At 46.3% G+C, this 23250-nt stretch overlaps 1 protein-coding gene across 2 annotated transcripts in view; it reads left to right on the top strand.

The window, feature by feature from the left end:
• The window catches only part of PPM1G (protein phosphatase, Mg2+/Mn2+ dependent 1G), a 457550-nt gene that overhangs the window by 31980 nt on the left and 402320 nt on the right, over positions 1–23250 (top strand). For both annotated transcript variants that reach the window (XM_069605461.1, XM_069605462.1), the window contains exon 2: positions 22845–22914. In XM_069605461.1, the coding sequence (XP_069461562.1) occupies positions 22845–22914 (70 nt within the window). The remainder of the gene's footprint in view (positions 1–22844; positions 22915–23250) is intronic.

Here is a 23250-nt window from a genome sequence, read left to right as displayed (position 1 = left end):
TTCGGGGAGAGTTCTTGCTTTATCTGCTGGCAGCTTAACTCTGGAGTGACCCCGGCTCTTTGTTCAGACTGTCGTGAGCACGTTTCTAAAAAAGAAGGAAAGAATTTCCAAGTGCCAGCATTGTTCAAGCTATGTGAGCAAAGCTTTAAGATGGAATGTAGCAATACCAAAATGGCAACCTAACAGTCCCCAGTTTGAGTATACTACTTTTAACTCTTATGCTACAATATTAGTAAGCTTCCGTTTTCTTCATGAATGAGTTAGTGATTGATTTTTCTCCCGCAACTGTCGGGGAATGTTTAAAGCTATTGTAGTATTGTGTTCAAATCACTGGTGCACCATGCAGTGAACCACTTATAAGCAGCTTAGTATTATGCCTGCCAAAAGAAACATGAATCCTTGATTCCCCAAGCAACAAACGTATTGGTGGATGTTGCCCACCAAGTCAATAGTGATCTGTAGTGACAGGCAATGTTCATAATCTGTGCTGCATGGACATCTTGTTTGTAATTAAATATGAATACACAGCAATTGCGTGCAGACATATCCTTGTTCTTTAGCCAGAGCATCTAGCATGTAACTGGTTTCATTGCCTGCTAACTCAAATACTTGGAATGTGAAAAGAGCAGGTCCCATGCTTGTAAAAGCATATGTACACCCTCCCAGTCACCCAAAGACTTGCCCTACTGAGCCACCGTTGTCAATGGGAGATTCATGGCTAAAATAACCTGTGCATCTTCAGCGCTTCTCTTGTCTAGTGACTGGGCATTTACAATCTTCCCAGTTGGTAGATCTGTACCCAGGGGAAACAAATGTTGGGGTGCACCCGCCTGTCCACGGGCTTTGTACTTTTTTTGGTACCACACATACTAAACACCCCTGTGAAAGAGTAGGGCTGGTATTACTGAGGGTATTGGACTACGAAGTTATGCTGCCAATACAAGTGATTTTGCGGCACCAACCTAGTTAGGGGAACAGAGTTTAGTGTCAATATAAGGGATTTATTTTAAATTCTTGAAGCCAGCACACTCGTATACCATTGTTGGCTTTTCAGTAGGCTTAACTCGATCAGTAGTTGAGGTCTAATTATCCTTAGTTTATCCCCTCTTTCCCTGTCAACGGGGTACTGCCATCCGCAAGCAATTCAATTGTGAAGTTACACCCTGTTGTGTTTCCCACCTTGTTTCCACACAGAGGAAAGTGGTGTGAGGGATGTAATTTAAAAAAATAAACAAAAAAACAAAACCTCTTGGCTCTTAGATGGTCGTTTGTGGGCATTACGAGTAAATCTGATTTTGTCCTATAATTCCAAGTTAGAAACCGCAAGAACGGGGTATCTTCTGAATAGTGTGGCAGGTGACTGCGTACCCAGCAGCTACTGACATTCAGTTCGAGGCAGTTGTGTATGCCAATTTCATGTACGAATTTTTCTCTAATTAATGTGTTCACTTATTGCTACCCAAATAAACAAGGTGCCAGTTACACCCCCCCCCCTACTACTGTAACACACATGCTCTCCAACTCCCCCACCCCATTTCCAGGTTCACTGTCCAGGTGATGACAAAGATCTTTACCTGTGCTTGTATCTGGTTTACCGGAAGAGCGTGCAGGAGACCTGCAAGTGCAGTTGTGCCAGGGTTTCTGGTGCGTGCGCTAAGTATTTTTCACAATCCCAATAACATTCATGTACTGACCATCTTTGTACTACCTGCCAGCGTTGGATAATACATTGTGTAGGGCTGACCAAATATATTTCACACCTAGGGCTGCACAGTACAATCTTCCGTTGGCATGTGATCTACAGAGTCTGGGAGGAAAACACAAAACGGCCCCACTTTCGTAGCCACGTTGGTGTGTAGAAGCGGTTCTCTTCCATTTAATGTTAACAATTGTGTGATCGTTTATAATCTCCTAAATGGTCCAAGTGAGTACTTGGAGCTGATGGCCTTCACTGTCCATGTACTATTATTCCTAAACACCAATTACAGCACAAATGCTGGTAGCACTTGCAGCGGCTCACCTTGACGAATTCTCACCCCATGCACAACACTCCTACCCAATTAAATAATGCATGGAAGCCACCATCATTCGCTGAGGCACACTGCAATAAACCTTGTTCCTCCAGCAATTGCAGCATGGACAACGGCACCATTCGCATTGGCTCACCACTGCCCCACACACAATACTCCTTCTTGACAAATACTCCAGGGAAGCCAGCAAAATTTGCTGAGGCTCACCGTAACAAACCTCTCACCCTCGCCACTCAGACTCTCGCTCTCTCCCCAGAGAGACCACAAACAAGGAGACCATGCCATCCACACTGGACACAGGACGCTACAGCCGAACTACATGGAAGCATATGGTACGTATACCTTACACCGTGGGTATACACCTTACATCTGTGGACACAGGCCGCAGGCATGGCCAAACATCCATGCATCGTAGAATGCAGCTATGGATATGCCCCTCCTGTCTAGCAGCGCACCTAACCGCCCACACAAACACATGCTGTACCTCAACACCTCTGCCACTAACCTACAGCGACTACCAACAAATTTAGTATAGCTGGGAACACATTGAATCTTCAACAATAGCACTCTATCGCAAACCACCAGCAGCGCCCACTCATGTGCTTGACCCTTGGACTGCTTAGCAGAGCCCAGCCAGCCACCAAGTGCTAAGCCAGCAAAAATGCACATGAGCATCTCTTAATCTAAATTCTTAGAACCTCCACCACATTACACCCACAGTGACCGCAGCCACAAAGCTCATTGAGGCCATATCAATGGTGAAAAAGCACTATATAAATAACTGAATACATTAAGATTATAATGCAAACTTGTTGAGTCTTCATTCCTCCAACTGTTGGGAAGGGTATGGCTGGTGGGGGTGCGAGGACGGGGAGCTCTTTATGCTTCACATGCGATGCATGGACCCATGTTGGTATGCTCTTGCACTTCTCTGCTGTATATGACTTTGGGAGGACCACAGTATGGTCCTTTCCAGCTCTGTTTTCCTGGTGTGGGTTCTCAGGAACACCAGCTCCACAGGTTGGATATTGTACAGCTGCTGGTCTAGTTGCTCTTGGAAGGTGACCGAGACCTGTGAATGGAGAGACTGGATGGCAAGATCAAGGATATAAAGTACTGCAGCATATTGTCGTTATGGCAGGCACACTTATTAAGCCCGCGTTCGCCCTGAGGCGTCATGGTGCTTAAGGAGAGGGGTCAGCGTACCCATCAAGATCTAAAACGGCGATTTCACTGCTTTTCTAAAAGTGGTTTTTCAGTAAATGTTTCAGATGGGCGGCAGGCCATTCCTAAATCGGGCTACGGCGACAGAGCACATCCACTTATACATGAGTGCTTAAATACAGGAACGGCAAGAAGACCAGCTGTTGCTGAACGCAAAGACTGTGTCGGGAGAACGCGTGAACTAACGCACAAATATTCAGCCCCTTGGGCACGCAAGCGCCGATGCACCAGGCCTGGACTCTTAAAGAGTGCGCTGGGCAACTGGGAGCCAGCGCAGGGAACTCAGCAGCAGGGATATGTGAGCACCATAGGGAGCACCGGTGGCAACCCGAGCAGCAGTTGAAGCCGCTGAATAAGTCCCTTTTGGTTGAGCCTAAGTAGAGGGAATTACAATAGTGCAAGACCAGCACAAGGGCAGCCACAACTGGAGGATGAAGATGAGAAGGAATCGAAGGACTTTCTAAGAATTCTTAAATGGAAATGACCAGCATTGCAAACGGCAGCAATCTGGGACTCCATAGAAGGAGAAGCCGAGATTATTACGTGTCTTCACATGATGGAAGGATGAAAAGGCTCCTGCTAACGCATTTAAATGCGTAGGGTGTGCAGGGGACAAACATGGTTCGATAATGGAGCCCCACATGTACATTAACGCAATAGGTAGTCTTTGGAACCAATTTAGTTTTGTCTGCGCAGATCTTTAACATTTGCTACGTTACGGCTTTCCACAAGGCCGCTTGTTGATGGGCTGTGTGAAACTTGTGTTCCGTTGATAATGCTAATGTTTTTGTGCAAAGCCTTAAAGTTGGGGTCCACGTCTTTATCCATAGATAAAGGAAAGCCCAACGTTGGTATGTAATCTTGCAACAGCGTTTAGTTTCTTTCAGGGCTTCCTCTTGCAGGGATACACTTCTGTCAACCACCACACACAGATAGTTGCAGGCGTTGACATATGGGCAAAACAATTTGTAAGGACTGCAATAGGTTAGCGGGGGGGGGGGGGGTTAGAGCCATCCCCTTAAATGACCTTTTTCCTTCCCTCTACCCAAATTTGACCAAAACCATGGGCTATCCCATAGCACATCTGCTGTCCGTATAGACCGTGACAGTTGGCGGATGTAAGATGCCATGCAAATAAGGCAGTGAGCTCAGCAACAAGTGGGAACATGTCATTGCGGCCAAGAAAACAAATATCATTTACCAATTTCATATGCCTTACCTTGTTACCTCAGACAGGTGCTATTGGGCTGACTCAATCCATGGTTTGACACTGCAGAACAAACCACAGATGAATGTGCATGATGGAAAGTGTCAGTTTATAAGCATAACGCACAACACACCTGTTCCACGTTTTAAGTCCTTATAGTTCTGTAAGCAGAAAAGACGCAGTTCAGAGCCACACGGTTGATGGAATGCAAGCAGCCCAGAAAGCTGTTGGCTGAAGGACCAAACGCAAATGTAAAATTCCGCTGCATGCACTAAGTTGCAAAGGTGAAGGGACCAGTCTCCAACCTTTAAGAATTATGTTCACCTGCTAGACAATTGGAGGAAGTTAATACATCTGTTTATCTAAATATAAAATAAGTGTCATTCATTCTTGCATCAATGTAAGAGCTGTTATCTTTCTGGCTGTGTTTAATCATACAAAAGGCCCAGTGGCCCGGCAAAAAAGATGCAAAGCGCAGCGTTGTGCTTGGTTTGTTTTAGGTATGAATGATTCATGATCGGGACCCATTAATCCCAGTCTTGTTTTCCGGGGTTGAGACCCATGGTTTCTGCTTGCTCCTATGTAGATGGGGAAATCAAGATGAATACAACAACCACATATGCAGACCAGAAGTTGGGCAGCGCAGGGATGTTCCCTCCATTGAAATTGTGCACAGTCTCTCTAAGGGAACTTCAAATGTCAGGCCCGACAGTAGAAAAGCAGGGTGTTGAACTTTTAGTATTCCCAAACATCGGTTGCCCCTGTTGACTTTGGAAAGAAAACTCGATGAGAAGGGGCCTAAATAGGGTACTTATCTTTGATACTAGTCATTGAATTCGCCATGTGTCATTTTAGTAAGGGAGGCAGATTCCTCCCTTAACAAGGTTTGTGGTTTGCGCCTATGGTGGACTGCCCTTGACCTGTGAAGTGAGGGTGTTATTACGGAACAACTGATGCCAGTGAAGTTAACCTACAGACTCTTGGTCCTAATGGTGGTAGTAGGTCCACCCCCCTCCCCCAGGTAACCTGGAGTAATGGACGGACTTCCAACTGCATCGATTATGTATTTATAAATTAGGTTATACATCCATTGTTGGAGTTTTGTCATCTCTCCACCCACCACATTGAGTGACCATGCTACGCTTAGCGTATACATGTGGAGAAACACCCTAACATCCCGGAGATCACCCGTTTGAATGTTGCAGTTAACTTGCAGGGCAACATAATTTGGTCTGAAGCGAAGATCAATCGCCTAAACCATTTGAGTTATTATCACAACTGGTATTTTAAGGAAATGGTGAACGATTTTTCGCAATCGGTATAGGCATTTGGTAGCACATATATCTATACAAAGCAGTGCTCCTTTCGATCTTGCCATACATAGGAAGAGGAAATCCTTGAATGCAGCTGCACGAAAAATCAGACTGTCTAAGCATGGGTACATGAGCTGAGAAAAGGTCATGGTTGTGCGAACAGTGTCAAAACTGGTGTCTCTTCTGCAAATTCCAATCTGATTCTTCTAACTGGAAAATGTTGCAGGGATAAGAACTAATCAACATTTTGGCATGTTATTCTCCAGCATGGATTCACATGCTCATGAATATTCCCCGTCGTCAGGCTGGGAATCTTCGGTAAAGAAAATCGGTATCAGTTTCGTTTCTGATCTGTCTTTCTTGGTAGTAACCAATCACTGGTCTCTGGGTCATACTGCCTCCAGCCACTGACTGCCCTTTCCCTAAGCCCCTCCCCCGGCAGCCATCGTCAGATTTTTACTGCACGTTCAAGTGTTAGGAGTCATCGTGCTATAGCTTGAGCTTTTACTGCGTTTTCGTGCTTTTATCAAAGATTTTCTCATTTTTCGGTTTACTGAGTGCATACTTATTACAGTACCTTACGCTACATGAACTAAAGAAAAACTGTGTCTTGATCCTGAAGGAGGCTCCTCTCGCTCTGGATACATGCCTTTATTAAATTTCAGTTTGTTATGAAAATGCGAGTGATGCACAGTGCTCCGGATGGGCTATTGGGGTGAGATTAGTTTACTCCGCGTTTTTTTTAATTTCGAGAGTAAATCCAGTTTAAAGAGTAAAATATATTATCCTCCTCTGTAAGAGCATAGTGTCCGACAACTATGCAATTTGTGCGTAAAATTAACTTTATTCAAGCATAAGAGACAAAACGGATGTATTGCTGTAATTTAAAGTGGCTCTAAATGTATTGCACCCATGGAAAACATTTTCCCCACACAAGAACCTTGAAGATGAAGCTGGGTACTATGTATCTACATGATACTTGGGTACACACTCTTAAGAGTTACTACAGATGCCAGCTAGTTACATTGGGTGATTCATAAATTAAGTCCCTCACTCTACCAGCATCTCTTCTCTGCCTCTCGTGCCTACTGTTGCTGCCTGGCACTACCTGCTTGACAGCCACTCAATGTTTTTGCTCCATCTCTCCTTCCCTTTGCTACTTTGTTTCCGCTCTCACTTTCTGCCACTCTGCCTCTGACTCTTAAGTGTTGCAATGCCACATTATCTGTTTCTCTGCCTCTCCCATCTCTGCATTCTATTGTTTCTTTTTCCCCTTCTTATATCTCGCTGTATGATATATTTTATTTGTATCCCACCCATAAACAAGTGTTTCAGAGTGCGATGAGGCAAGGGAGAGGAAACCAGGGATGACAAAACGATTTTGCTAGGCCCAGTGACATTGAGAATGTGTAAGTGCAGTAGGGAGGGAAGGAGGAAGTGTGAGGGGCAGGGGAGGAGTGGAATGTGCTGAACATGTGATGCCATCTGCTGGCCGCACTACCTGTTGTAAGTGCAAGAATATGGTGTAGTCAATGGGTGTCTAAGTGCTTGAAGGGGACTGTAGGGTTAGCAGATACAAACCCAAGTGCAAGGGTAGCCAAGAGGCAGTGCACTTGTGAAGCTGGGCAGGCAGGGATCTGGGTCTGAAATCGGAATAACCAGTTGCCCGGTGCCAGAACGGACGAACAGATTAGGGGTTGGTAGTCTCTTCCCCTTGTTTCTTTTCCAACTCCAACCGCAGCACCAAGTATGCTGGACTATCCTGCCAGCCTTGACCATCGTACTTTGATTTCCAAAGAGAATCTTTCTCTCTCATGGATCCCAGATACCTCCTAAGTTGTTTCAGGTTTTCTCCAACTTGTTTAACAACTCTGCTTTTCTGTGTGGGTCTCAGACCACTTTAACATTCTCATGGGCTCTCCCCGACTTGTTCTGGGCCTTGGTCCCCTTGACCATATATATATTCCTTCTTATGTGTCCAAACCCATGTGCTTGGCTTTTGTGGGCCTTGTTTAACTTCAAATGAGTCGCCGACCCTGATGTGTTGCTTTTGTGGGTTCTTTATCCCAACTTCACTTGCTGTACTGCCACGTACTATTACGCATAGTTTATACAGTTATTTGCAATCGCTCTCTTCGTTCGTGTGTCTCAGAACTTTGGGCTATATATCAGGACTACAACTTGGAAACAAGGTGTATTTGTGTGCACTCAGGGTTCGTAATTAAGGTTTGATGAGCAGAAGTTAAAAAAACAGTTCCTTGGTGTTGGGCATCTCCCTGTAGACGGGCGATGCAACTTTTACATGTTTCACATTATGTATGAGCCACTGCGTTTTAAAGCTGTTCCGATCATCGAGAATGTTAACTACTTGAAGGTAATGTGTTGTCTACATGGTTTTAAGGCACCAGTTTGCCTCAGGAGTGGGAAGTAGCTCCTGGTAGCTGTTGGTTTCAAGCTAACTAGGCTCCCTTAGGTAGGTGCTAAATGGCTCCCAGCAATTCCGAACCCTGCACTTGCATGTTGTTCATAGTTGCTCCTAGATTATCACTGTTTTATGTCCCTCTGTGCTAGTTCTGTGGGATTTTTCAATTTCTCGCCTGGATACAAAGTCCCTGGTAGGGTTAAGCCTGGTATAGAGGGAAGTCCCCCACATTATTTTTCATTCCCCCCACCTCTTATGCATAGTGAAGCAGAATAACCCATCCAAGGTTTGCATTGCCATATAGGCTTTGTGAATTAGGAACTTGCCATCATTTGAGGGGACTGAGCTATGGGTACTGTTTTGGCCGATTTTCCTAGAGGATGGATGGAGTGGGGTTACCTAGACTCACTCTACCCTCAGCAATGCAGTATTCTAATATTCAATTTCATGTTAATATTTCTTAACAGATGACTGTGGACTGCAAGTCCCAGTTTATTGAGGGATTGCTAGTCTGACCGCATTGAATACTGGAATCTCAAATGTTATCACTGTTTGAGTGGTATTAAACCCTAACGAGAGAAGTTAAAATGTAACTTTGCAAAAAACTCCAACCGCAGAGTTGAATCCAAGGCAAACTTAAGTCATTAAGAATAAGCAAATTTCCAGTGGTGTCAATCTACGAATGCACAGGCAATCGTACTTTCATAGGGTGCAACATTTTCCATCAATTATTGGCTAGTGATAGAATCTTTGCAGTATGTATAGAATTGAGGTCACAAGTGACTTGTTAATGGCTTTAGCAGCTTGCAGATTGAATTTGTTTTCCCCCTGCCTTTTGGTGCGAAGGGAAGACTCAACCGCACACTGTCATTATTGAATGCAGGCCCTGCTTTCTGGGAGCACTCGGACCCTGTGTCGCACAGCAGAACTGCAAGCTCTTTGGGCTGTAGTGCCAATGGACCAACACATCTCCAGTGCCAACTGTTAAGTTGTAGACATATTGGTGAAAGCATCTCCAATACCGGGGGAATGAGCAAGCTTTTAAAGACGAACCATTCAAGAAATATTAAATATACTGTTCACTGGAGAGTACCAATCCTAGGCTTGCTTATAAAACCAGCCTAGGATTACGAAGGAGTTTGGCGAAAGCCAGCTGTGGGAAAGACTGTTGTAATGTGCTAATCACTACCACTTGGATAAATGGGTTGACTGCTACCAGGGAAGATGTAGTTCACGTGCTGTCAGTGGTGCATTTGATACTTTGCCAAGTATATGCCAGAGATCATGCTACAAGGACTTGTGGTGTATACTGAGGAGAACCAGAATCCTGTTCTACCAGCAGGAAACAAGACCAGAAGGAAGGTGAGCGGACTTGACCTTTCCAGGACAAGCTAATGAAGATACCTTGGCAGTGCGACAGAATGTTGCCTGAAATGGATCCTGAATGAGTTTGGCCAAGAGGAAGCTATGAGTGAATGTGTAGGTCCTAAAGAGATGTGAGTTGTTTAAATCATGACTTAAACTCACTTGGTAACTTTTAATTTGGATGCCTTTCAAATGTGCAATGACAAAAGGCTTTAAAATCTGCATATTTATTTAACTCTTGGCAAGTATGAAAAGCTGTGCCCCTACAGAACTGAGGGGGCAAGTGACCTCTCACTCCAGGCTAGTAGCTTACAAATTCCTATTTTATCCCTATTTTATCCCTCTAAGTGTATTTGACAGTGGAAGGTCATGGTCCATCCTTTTGTGATAACCGAGGAAATGTTAAATCCAGGAGAGGTAGAAGCAAGTCACGGGGTACCACTTTCTTTGGTTGTGGTGCAAGGAAGTCTGCACATGCAGTTTATTTGTATGTCGCACTCAACCCAGGGATTTCTGGGCACCTTTAGCAAGAAGTTTACAGGTATACTTTAAGGTTATTTACAGTGAGTACAGTAGATAGAAGTTACAGTAGAGCAATAGTAACTAGGTAAAAGAAGTTCAAAATTTATTTCTGTGTATATACAAGTCAAATATAGATGGAAAACGATGGTTGTCATGATAGCAGTTTGGCGCCAGGGGGCGCCGCATGTGCAGTATTAAGGCTGGCTGTCATTCGTATGCCTAAACGGGCAAAAGGGTTGGTTAGCTCCAAGTGTGGGGTCGGTGGGGGGGGTTGCTTGAGCTGCCATAACGGGGAAGCTGATACTCCCCTGCCTTTTTTTTTATTTCAGTTTTTTAACTGAAATCTGGGCACAACCAGGCAGTCAGAGTTGGTAGTTTGCGTGGGCCGTGTTGTAGAATTATTTTTAGATATTCTTTCGTAAAGTTAAATGGGGCTGCTAGTTAAGGCATTTGTGGGTTAGTGATGTCGTTTTGCGCATAATTTTGTCCTTGATGGACAGCCATTTTATCTGTTTACTGAGGTGAGATTTGGTCTCTTCGGTATACCATGAGTAGCTCTTAGAGAATTGTTTTTGTTTATTTGCCCCTAGATACAAAGCATTGCAGTAATTCAACTTGGAGAGGCGAAGTGCTCTTGCAAGAATGGGGCAACTATCTTTGGACAGAATGGTTTGCAGGCTCTTATCAGCTTGCATGTGTAAGCTGTGGAGGAAGCTATGGCACTAACTCGTTTAGTGAGGAGGAGTCTAGGTAATAACTTAAGTTTTTACTACTTTAAGCTACCTTGATAGGGTTGCCATCAATATTGAAAGTGGTGTATTTGGAGGCAAGTTTGTTGAGGTTAGTTAAGACCAATCTCAGATCCATATCATTTAGGCACAGGCCGTGTGCGGCCATCCAGGCCTGGATAAGGTATTTTAGTCAACAAACCCAGTTCCTTGTCCTCGCCTGAAAGGGGTATGAGGATCCTGGGTGTCATCTGCATAGTTAGTGTAGGTGACACCCAGATCTAGATCATCAAACAGTGGCTTTGTGAATATTTTGTATAGTGTAGGGGGGATACACAGGAACCTTGTGGCACACCACATGTTGTTGGTATCGGGTCTGCTGCAGCAAGTGGTGAGAACGCGCATAGTCCTGTTGAGGAAGGAGTCCATCGAGGTAATGGCGCCGTGTGAGAGATGTGCCGCCGAGGCCAAGTGTTTACAAAGGACTTGGTGGTCCACCAGGTGGAAGGCCGCCGAGAGATAAAAAAAATTAGCCCTGCTACTTTGATCTTTCAATTCATCTGTGTTTTGAGGTCTATTAAAGCTGTTTGTCGGGCTCCTAGGAAGGAATTTGACTCGAGATGCTCCTGAATGTGGAGGTAGGCTACTTTGTCAAGGATCTTGAGTAGAAATGGTACAGTGGTAATCGGCCTGTAGTTGGTGGGGATTGAGGGGTCTAGGGTATTGTTCTTTTCAGTAGAAGTAGGACCTTGACTCCTTTGTTACGTGGGACAATACCAGTGGATTAGTTTACTTATAAATGGGGCAAGGTCTTGTGTACTGTCTTTAATTATCTGTGCTGGACAGCTGTCTCCTTGACAGTGAGTGAAAGGATTACTTTTTCCACCTCAAGAGTCGAGACTGTGGTGAAGCTGAACTAGTTAGATGGATTGTTGGTGGCCAAAGTGTCTAGACTGTGATTACCTAGGCTAAGAAGGTTGGCTTTTTTGTTGGCAATCTTACTTTGGAGAGTTGAGATTTTAATTTTGTAAGGCGTTCTGGATACTTGTGCACCAGGGTTTGTCTTTAAGGCATCCTAACTGTGGGATGGGAGCTTCCATTTCCCTTAGAATGGTAAACAGTTAATTTGAATTTGAGCTAGCATTGCTAATTCTCTCATTGTAGGATTCTTGTTTTTTTTCCTCATTTCCTTTTTGAAAAGTGAGTGCAGCTAAGTTAGGTTTGTTTTTATTATCCTCAGAGGGATTAAGTTTCCATATTGATTCAAGATTTCTGATTTAGGTGGGGGGGGGGGGGGGTGAACCATGAGTTTAGATGCGGAAGGGCAAAGCTCATCTGAAGTGGAGCAATGGCATCTAGCGCTTTTGTCATGGTGTCATTGTAGACATCTACTAAATTATCAGGATTCTAAGTTTTGCATTTAGTTAGAGTAGGCAGGATAAGGGGGATAATTTTATCTGCAGAGATCCTTAGTTCCTCGTAGGGATGGTTGGTCCGACTAGGATCATAGTTGCCTTGGCAGAATTCACTGGCAGGGTGAATATCATCAAGTTGTGATCAGTCCAGGATTGGGGAGTTAGAGGTGATGGATGTATTACAGTTGTAGTCTGCTACCCAGTCAAGGGTTCTCACACTCATGAGTATCTTGGTTCACTCTTTGTGTAAACCCAATTCAGTAAGTACATTGGAAATAGCTGGAGCATGGTGATCATTAAGGTTGTTGAATCCAAAGTTAAATTCTCCTACGAGAATTTGTGATGATAGCTTATTCTCAGAGAATTGCTGAAAGGTCTTCAAGTGACCCAATAGGTCTTCGAGGTCTATATATTAGATGTATGTTTAAGGTGTTAGATAATGGTATTTACACAAGGTGATGACAGGAGAGGGGGTGACTCTCATGGCAAGGTTTTCCAATGAGAGCAATGCCTCAGCCTCTGGAATCAGCCATCTGTTCTTAGGATTACATGATTATCGGGTATGGCTAGTGAAACGGCAGGGCCTATAAGTCTATTTCAGTCGGATGCGCCACTAGGATCTGACGTTGATGAGGGCACCTTTTGATATGTGGATGGTCCTTAGTAGTTGACTGTTTGTTCAGGGATGTGTTGGTATGGGGGGGGGGGGGGGGGAGAGGAAGGTGTCATTAATAAGGACACGTGAAGTCTGTAACCCAAAGCACAACAGCCCCATCTTGTCTGGGGTGGTGGGTGGAAGAATTCTGGTCGTGAGAACTGGTTCGTGGTTGTATAGGTTAAGAGTTGTGGTGTGGGTGGGGTTGCTAGTTGAGAGCAGCGTGAGCATAGTTAGGGTTGGTGGGGGGACTGGCATGCACTTGGGAGTGTCATGGCTAGTGAGTAGTGGTGGAGTAGATTAGGTGTGTCATTTTTCTTTTTTGCCAAGTGCAGAGCATTGGTTTGCTCAGCACTCGTTTGAGAGTGGGGGAGGTAATGGAGTATGTACACCATGGTAAGGAAACTGGAGGATGACGAGAAGATGCATTTAAATATTCACAAAGGTGTCCTGACGAAAAAGGTACCTCACATGTGTGTGTGCACCTACCGGGGGCGCAAAAGGAAAAGGGTAACCCGCTGGTAACCCCTAGCTTTTCACCACAGCACAATTTGTTCATGTTGGCAACCTACAGATTTGGTCCTAGGTTGTCGAAGCCAGCAAGGAAAACGGGGAACCCCATGCATTTCCTAAAAGAGGACACCCGTGGGAATGCACAGCGGTCTGACTTGCCCGAAGCGGCCCAGAATTTATTACCCAGAACCCCAGACAAAGTGAACATTGTGTTTTTTTCCCCACCAAATATCACACTTTGTCGGGGATTGTGGCAAATAAAAACAGCGGAGATTTGCTCAAGGCAGACCTCTGCGGATTCCCACGGGTGTCCTCTTTTCGGAAATGCATGGGTTCCCTGTTTTCCTTGGTGGCTTGGACACCCGAGGCCTATATCTGTATGCTGTGCCAGTCGGCAGAGCGTCTGAAATTCCGGTCTGAAAACAGACTTGGGGTTACTTGCGTTTTAGGCTTTCCGCTTGGCGGCCAGGTAGGTGCACCCACACATGTGAGGTACCGTTTTCATCGGGACACCTGTGGGAACGCGGGACGGTAGGCCATGTGGTGTTTTCATAACGTTTTGACCCATTTGCTGGTGCCCTTTGTCACACAACCCTTTAATTTCCCAAATGTGACCTACATTTAGTCGCTGCTTTGGGCACCATGCTCTTTTGTAACCTGCACAAGTCACCTACCCTTGAAAAGGTCGGTCTGTGCTCTTTCAAAAAATGTATGCTTGCCGTTCCTCACCACATTGGTTTTCCCGATTTACACATGCTAAGTGCGTCTGTTCAGGCCGTGAGCGTAAAACTCCTGTGTACCATGGCTCAGTGTTTGGCTTGTGGTATTGCTTGTTTTGTAAAAACACTACAAAAAATGTGTGCTCTCCTAACTGCAAGAGTCGGGAATGTAGCGGAGAATTGCTTTTCTCAAAATTCATAGAAGCCATTGCCGTACCAAGCCAACCATGTCCAACACATACCTTTTTTTTTTCGGTCATTTTCCCGCTTTTCCCCCCACCTAGTTGTTGCCTGACCTACGCAAATCGCCCCTTCCTAAACTTGGGATTTTGTCTCCTTTTCAGAAATATATGCCTTTCCGTCCTCCAAATCGGCTTTCCTACCCTTTTCTTCCATTCCGTCCATGCATGTCCATTTGGCAAAATGCCCAAAATCGCCTGCCTCTCTTAAAACGGTTGATCACCACATCAAAAAAAACAGTTTCCACTCAATCTGTTCTTGAAAGGCAGGAAATTGGGGGGGGGGGGGGGGAATTCAGCACAGCAAACCATTCGTTCCTAGCTCTTACAAGGAAAAAAAACCACAGGCTACTTTTTTGAAAAACTCCTAAATGTTCCCCCTTTTTGGTTATTTTCTCTCACCCCCTACAGCAACCTAGGATTCCTAGGTGGCGTTACAACAGCCTACATGTGGGGGGAAAAGGAGCCAAATTTGGCCGAGATATCACCTGTAACAAAAAAGTTACAAGCCATTGAATGGCCACATACTGAAATCGCCAAAAAAGGCCCTGTCACTGGGGAGAAATACCCATGGCAGTTAAGGGGTTAAATAAAAAATAAATTACCATAAACGTACCTTCTGCAGGGGCCTGCATGTGGTTGCTAAAATGCCCTGCTCCCAGTTGCTCTGCCCGTATGTGCGAGGAGGTGCAGGAGCACCCCCTTGCACATACATACATGCAGTGCCCCAGCCAGCATTTCCAATGAGCTATGCAAGGCTGGGTAAGCAAAACCCCCCAGCGTTGCATGGCTCAGTGATCATGTGCGGCTGGGGAAATTAACTGTCAAAGGCAAACGGTGTTTCACTGGGCTGGCTTCTCGATAATGGGTGAGGTGGCCAGTGGGTGGATGCCCCCTCACCCATTATGGATGAGCTGGCAGGCTTGGACGTGCCTTTAGGGTAATAGGGCGATGACGCATGCCAAAAAATGCAAAATGCTAGTGTAGGCCAGTCAAAATGGGCCACTTTTTTGCCCAATGTGGACGCGTTTGAGGAGTTACTTCACTGTGATATTTAAAGAATATTTATTCAGCAACCATAGTCAAAACTACTAGCTGCAATTTGTTTACATTTGAACAAAAACGACCCCTTGGGGTACTAGTCAAACAGTGTGTGACTAAAGGACTGAATAACCATTTGCAACTGCTGGCCATTTTTTTTTATTGGTGCCCAAGACCGTTTCATGGTCCAGTCTGACCATGTGAGATGCCCCTTCCCATTTCCTCCAATCAAATTTTTTTTTTACACATTTCATGCTGGGCTCTGGCGCCCCCCCTGGGATGTGGCCACGCCCCACAGTTTGAAGACCTCTGCTCTATGTGCATGTTGTTGGCGGATCCTGGGCTCAATGGGTATGGCAAATATTAACGGTGGAAAGGGGCTTCCCTCCAGCGATATGGAATTGAGCCGAGCACCGATCTCTGGTGCGAACCCTGGCAGCAGGAGAAGAGTACAAGAGTTTAACCCACGACGGAAAACAGGGACCAAGTTGTTTTTTCGAGGACCTACCATAGATGGCTCCAGGAAACAGTCGAATACCTTCTATATATCGAGAGTGGTTGTGACAGCCTGTGTGCCCGGGTTGATCTGGGCAAGTATGATGAACAGGCGCCACACATTAAGAGAAGTTGTGCCCCGGAATGAAACCAGTCGGATCCGGGTGAATAATGAATGACTTATACGGAGCCAGTCTCGGGGCTAACACCTAGGCGTAGATTTTGACGTCACAATTGATAAGGGAGAGGGTGCGATAACGAGTCAAATTTTCTGGGAGGTTTGCCTGGTTTAAGTAGTACTGAAATGATTGCCTCGGGTGAAGGGGGGGGGGGAGACGGGGTGGGCGATCTAAGAGGAAAGGATGGAGAGCAGGAGGCTATCCAAGAATGTCTTGTCAGCTGTGGGGGACTTTGTCCGTGTTGGAGTAGAGCGTTTCGTAGAAGGTGAAATGCCGCATTATCGTGCAATGACAGAGCCAGAGTGCCATCGGCCCTCTCAATAGCTGGAATATGGGGAGCGCCATTCTCCTGGCAGATCAATCTAGCTAGGACACGACCTGGGAGCTCACTCTCCTAGTGTCTACGAGCAGACTGGGAGGGGGGGGGGGGCAGGAGTCACTTAGGAACTTTGGTTCACGCTGAGGAAGCATACTGGACCTTGAGGAGGGTGAGTCAGGATTCACTCTCTGCAATGTTCCTCCTGATTACTCTAAGAATCCCCACCTCTTTGGAAATTGCAATACCCCTGATGTAAATTTTGAATGTCTCCCAGAGGGTGGCTTGTGATTTGACAGACCCAGTGTTTAGTATGAAAGTCGTCAATGGTGGTACCCAGTTCTGTTTCAAAAGCAATGTCTAGTAAAGAATGTGGTTTCAACCTCCATGAGCAAGCCCCTGGATTGTCTGCACTCCACCTCAGACTGTCATCAGGGAGTGGCCTGAGAATGTTCTGGGAAGAATAGACATTTGGGTAATGGTTCTGACTCGTGGATCTGAAATGAGCCATCTGTCAATGCATCAGTGTGAATCGTGTACCGAGGAGTAAATTCAGGAACCAGGATGGATCAAACTCCCTGCATCAGTCCCTTCTAACTGGGTCTACACCTCCATGATGGTTCTGGCTGCCTTGGGGAGTCTGTGGGGTCTGGATCTATCCAGATCCACGTATATGATATGATATGGTATTTGTAACGCGCCTATACACAAGTGTTTCAAGGCGCGACGAGGCAGGGAGGGAGGGAAACAAGGGGAAGACAGACAAACGATCCTACTAGGCCAGGTGTCATTCAGATCGCGCAAGTGCAGAGGTAAGGGGAAAAGGAGAAAGTGCAGGGGGAGGAGGTGGGGGGGAAGTGCAGTACAAGGTAAGTAGCGTAATAAAATAATAAATAATAAATAATAAATAAAAGGGCCAGCTGGTGGCAAGTGCGAGGTAAGTGCAGAGCAAGTGCTGGGAAGGGGGCTGTAGGGATACAGTGACAGTCCCACAGTGCAGGGGGAGCCAGGGAGGCAGTGCAAGTGGAGAGTGGCTGGGCCCTGGACCGAGGTCACTGAGAGTGGCCCAGATGCAGGTTTAGTGCAGAATTCAGTGGGGAGTTAAGCAGGTTTAGCAGGGGAGAGGGAGAGAGAAGGCAGAAGCGAAGAGGAAGGTTTTGAGGTGCTTCCGGAACCGGAGATGGTTCTCCTCGAGTTTCAGGGAGGCAGGAAGGCTGTTCCAGAGGGAGGACCCTGCTGCGGAGAGAGATCTACCCCCAGCTTGTTGCTTAGAGAAGCGGCTGACCATGAGGGAGTTGGAGACGGATGAGCGAAGGGCTCGTGAAGGAAGATATTTAGGAAGAGAGAGTTGAAGGTATTTAGGCCCCAAGCCCCAGAAGGCCTTGTGGACAATGCAGAGGGTTTTGAACTTAATCCTCGCAGCCACTGGGAGCCAGTGAAGAGATTTCAGTCCTGGAGAGATACGGTCCCTGGGCTTGAGGCCAAGGACAAGTCTCGCAGTTCTGTTCTGGATAAGTTGCAGAGGGCGGAGAGTGGAGGCAGGCAGATTAAGATAGAGGCTGTTACAGTAGTCCAGCCTTGAGAGAACCAGGGCTCGGGAGACAGTGAGCTTCTGGGGGAAGGAGAGGAAGGGAAGAATACCTCTGAGGAGGTGCAACTGGTAGTGTGACTTCTTAGAGACGTCAGATATATGAGGAGAGAAGGAGAGTGTGGAGTCGAAGATGACCCCGAGGTTTTTAGCCTTGCAGGTAGGGGCAGGAAGGGGGCCAAGGGAGGCCGGCCAGAGAGCTGCAGGGAAGGAGGGAGTGGGTGTGCCGATGAGTAGAATCTCAGTCTTACTGGCGTTAAGGCAGAGGTCATTGGCGGCACACCATTCCTGGATAGCAGACAGACAGTCGGAGATGAGGGAAGGAGAGGAGGAGGCCGAGGGTAGCCTGAAAATGAGCTGGGTATCGTCCGCATAGCACTGGAAGTGGGGGCAGAGAGCGGCGATGCGGTGGGCAAGGAGTGCCAGATACTGGTTGAAAAGCCAGGGAGAGAGGTTGGATCCCTGGGGGACACCACAGGTGGAGAAAAAGATGTCAGAGAGGAAGGAGCCCATTTGGACCTGGGAGGGTCGACCGGAAAGGAAAGAGGTCAGCCATGCCAGAGCCTGACCAGTGATACCCAGGTTATCACGGAGACGGTTGAGCAGGATGGCATGGTTGACAGTGTCAAAGGCAGAGGAGAGATCGAGCAGAATGAGAACACATGGAATGTTGGAATCGAGGTTCAGGAGCAGGTCCTCACGGATGTTCAGGAGAGCAGTTTCCGTATAGAATAGTGTTAAAATCACTGCGCCAGAGGATGGGGACCCAGATAGCGGGGAGGAGAGGTGCGTGTGTGTGTGTGTGTGTGTGTGTATATAGTCAGGATCATCGATATTGGGGCCATATGTTAAGTAGTATGACCTCCCTACCCAGCAGGGCCCCAAATAGTAATACATAGTGACCTAGGGGGTCTACATGAGTCACTTTATGATGAAATTTAAGATCATGACTCAGCAGTTCTGGGTGTAATAGTCGATATAATATAGTTGGAGCCCCATGATCTCGCGAACCTCTCAGCCGCTGGAAAGGGCATGCGATTATTGCACGAAAAGTAGTAAAACTTTGTGGCGTTCAATATAGAAGTGCATTTTATGCGTTTTTGTGTGATTACCCAGCCCTCTGACATAACAGCTCATGCATACAATCTTCCGCCATTAAGATGGTAAACCAGCAACAATAGGCAATTGCCAAAACCATAAAATGAACTGCAGGGTCCAGACCAGGTGCACAGGGGCTTTGATCTGATGGTGCCAATCTGGATACATTAAGGTGCTCTGGATCCCAGTCGGGGGTGAAGCATTTTTTTCCAACTAGATGTCCCTCCCCACTCAGAGGTGATACCCCAAAAAACCTTTAACTTGACCTCGAACAGCGGTAGCATCGCCTGGGGGTGCCATCTGTCGGCCATGAGCTACTTTCGAAGTGGGGTATTACCTAGGCATTCTATGGTGCACAATGTAAGTACGATACATACGAAGCGAAGGAGCAAAACCTGTGAGCCAGAACTGGATGTCAGTTGATCTAATAAGACTAGTGGTCTGCAGATGCCCCAGTCATCCAGGCCTAGCTCCGCACTTCAAAGGACAAACCAAAATGTCTGCAGTGGTAGTCCTATTTTGGTTAACCCGGAAAATGTTCATTGATGAATTTGGAGGCCTCCTCAGGGATGGTGAAGACGCAATTCAAGTGTTCATTCCTGAGTGTATCAGGGTAAAGTGAGTATTTGATACCCGGGTCTCGCAGCCTTTTCTTGGTGGCCAGACAGGTTTACCGCTCTGGTTGAATAGCCACAGAGAAGTCTGGGTAAAGGGAATTTTGGAGGAGCCAAGGAAGAGCGCCTTTGTCTCAACACTCATTATCCTGGTAGTTAAGCACTCTTGCTATCATGTAGCGGGGAGGGGCACCTGGCCTGGGCTTGGCTGTTGTGTATCAGTGGGCTCTCTGTTGCGAACTACGTGAAAAGTTTTGTGGAGTCTAAGTAGGATGCGCTCGACGTAGTCTTCCATGGGGCCATCGATCTTATCCTCTGCGACCCCGATGATACGTAGGTTATTGCGTCTGGAGCGCTATTCCAGGTCCTTATTCTTCTTGCTGGCATCAAGAACCTGCTTGGACAAGGTGGTCATTTCAGCCTGAAGGTCGACCAAATCCTCTTCAGCCACCCCAACCCTAGTCTCCACCTCCGTTACCCGAGTCAGTTTTCTCCATATGGGTTTTGATTGAGCATATGGCTTCACTTCATCCAGTTTTGAATTAAGAGCAGTGAATCCCTACCGCATGTATTCCATCATTTTTTGCGATTGTAGCCTCGTGGGGGCAGGGGGGTTCTGACATGGGTGCCTCGGCTCCAATAGGTCACTCGGTTTCAGCGTCGCTTTGGCATACATGCTGATGATGGAGCTTTGATTTTTGTTAGCTCCTTTGGTCATGATCCTGCCAAACCATGTGGAAAGTACAGCACCCAAGGGATCCGCAGTGACTGATCCGGACCAGGAAGATCAACCCAGCAAATAGTGATGGATGGGAAGGATGCCCAATTTATTCCTCAGTTGAGTGATAAGGCACAGGGTCACGTGTCTCGGAGCGTTGAAAGGCTAGGTGAGTCTGATGTGGAGGTGCGGCAACGGTGGTCCACCGCAACCGGAGGTGATTAAGCAGCTACTTTGCAACCCAGGGTGAGAAGGCATGGTCCCATGTCCAGGATACCAGGAGATGGTCTTAGTATGTGCAGGTCTATTTTCCAAAACTGAGCAGGGTCACCAGGATAGACAGTGGAGACAGTTATGACCAGTAGGGTCGACCAAGACTGCTGCTGAGCGGATTGTAGCCTCCCACGTATAGTAGGTTGATAAATGATGTGGGTAGTCTAGATAATCAGGATGTGGGTTCAACCCACACACGTTTGGACCGCAGCAATAGCGCCTCAGGTTAGGTATTGAGCTCCAGGACGGTGTAAACAGTGAGGAGGATACCATGTGTCTGGTCCACCGGTGTTCTTATGGTAGCAAAGAGGTATTGCTGTTAACTTTCTCTCTCTCCCTTTTCAATGTTGCGCTATGAGTATTCGGGTCCTCATCTTATCGGGATAATGATAAATCGTTGGGTTAAATTCTTTTACCCTGGCACCCTCAGAGGATGGGGTTAATGGGAAAGGATAGGGGTCTCACTGTAGGCTATACTATTTGAGGGACAGGAGGGTACATTGGTGTCGTAATTAGAAGTTATTTGTTATCCTGGGTTTTTAGCCTCTATCCTCCGGAGGTGAATATTTGTTGGGAGGTGTTGGTGTAGGGCAGGACATGCAGAATCCCCTACAACAGAGGGTAGGATAGATCGGGACTAGAACACGGGATACCATGTCTCGCCGTTGGGCCCTCCATTCCCAATGCCAGAGGACCCTCTGCCCAGATCCTCCCTGGCTTGCCCAGCCCCAGGGTTGAGATCCCAAAGCAATGGCCCACCCCTGGGCACCTGCGTGAAATTTCCCAAGGAAATAGGTAGGGAAAGACCCTTTTGTTTTTCACTCACTAGCCCGCAAGGCTGCATAATTCCTAGTCGTTCGAATTAAATGTGAGTGCACGAGTACAAATAAACTGTAAAAATGTTACCGCGGTCACCAGCTTGTCCTGGGCACATGTAACAATGGCATGCAATAATTCAGTTGTACAGTAAGGTGCTGTGTGCAATATACAAAATACTGGCATTCCAAAAGACAGTTTCTCAGTACTGACAGTCTGAAAGACTAAACACTTTTATATCAATGAGCAAAAGGGGAAAGTAAGTGCAGCTGAAGGCTTCCCTAACGCAAGTCTGGACAGGTTGGAATCTATGGAGGAGAAAGGGTGTAAAAGAGAATCTTTGCAACATTTCACAAAGTACACTAGGAAAAAGATCAAACATTGGATTATTTGAAATGGTTCTTAATAAAATGTAAGACTTTATTTTCAGTTTAGATGACGGTTACGCCTTAACCAAGAGTACATCTCCATATCCTGAGTACTTAAGGAATTCTTCAGCAAGGCTTCTGTATGTAATGAATTCTAAACTTTGATTATGCATTGTTTTGATTATAAGCAGGGCCTGAAAAACAAATGTTGGTGTGTCCGTCTTCACTGCCAAAGTTCTGACTATCCACAGCCTCTGTACCTAAAAGGAGATTGGACATTTTACCCCTTGAACAAAGATCTTGCATAAAGATCGTACTCCTCTGCCAGATTAGATTGTAGGCTTAAATCCCATTTAATGACAATATTTCTTCCCCAAGGCCAGAGCAACACATTTACATGATGTTACACTGCATCCATTCCACATAAGTTATTAACCTGCTTACTGGAGCCCTTGTTTATACCTGCTCGGTTCTGCCACAAGTCTTCGAGCCTCAGGAATGCATCTAAATGATTGCTTCACCCATGCTAAGGATGTTATGCCTTTGTGTCCAGCAACCCGGCCTTCTCTATACATGGGGCTACCTTGCCTGTCGTTGGGAGGGGAGTGGACCTGCAGCCTTGCTTGTGAATTTGCCAAATTTCCTGTATATTTTGGGGGAATATGGGAAGCATGCAGTGGGCTGTTATATTGACCTTTCCTGCTGTCAGCTAGAGGTTGGACTGCTGGGTTGTTCCACTCCACTGCCCAAATCATGTGATACTGTCTTAAGTTGCGTTTTAAATCTGAGATATGTGACGGTTGATCACTGTGCTGGTCTGTCCGTGATGGCAGACTATTGTGACTGAACTACAAAAGTGGAGCTTCTGCATAAAACTCTGAACATCTTGCCTATTTCTTGATGGCTCGGGATAGTTGTTTTCTAAGTCTATTATCCCAAATTTTTTTTGTTTAAGACACTTTTCTAATTGTGTTTCTGTATTGCAGGATGCCCATAACTGCATTCCAGAATTGGACACAGAGACTGCCATGTTCTCAGTCTACGATGGTCATGGAGGTATGTATTTAACAAAAATACATCCGGGGTTACTCTCCTATCCCCTCTGCCTACCCCTGCTCCAACCCATACTTTGCTTCACAACATTTGTTTCACCAACCAACACTACTCCTTTTCTGTAATTTGACTCCACAAAAGTCTTCCTTCTGGTCTCTTGGTCAGCCAACTCCTCTGGCCTGAACAAACCACAACTTTCAGTCCTACAGTTATCCCCTCTCCCTGCCTTCCTTGGCCCTCCAACTGATTCCCTGGGCCAATCCATCCTGCTTGTGCCCCCCTCCCCACCTTGGAGGTATTACACATATAGGAGAATACAAAAAACAGCACTGCAATCAG

The sequence above is a fragment of the Ambystoma mexicanum genome, chromosome 4p (genome assembly GCF_040938575.1).
Source record: "Ambystoma mexicanum isolate Mex_15411 chromosome 4p, UKY_AmexF1_1, whole genome shotgun sequence".
In the NCBI taxonomy this organism is placed as follows: domain Eukaryota; kingdom Metazoa; phylum Chordata; class Amphibia; order Caudata; family Ambystomatidae; genus Ambystoma; species Ambystoma mexicanum.
This window is presented reverse-complemented; position numbering and strand designations above follow the sequence as displayed.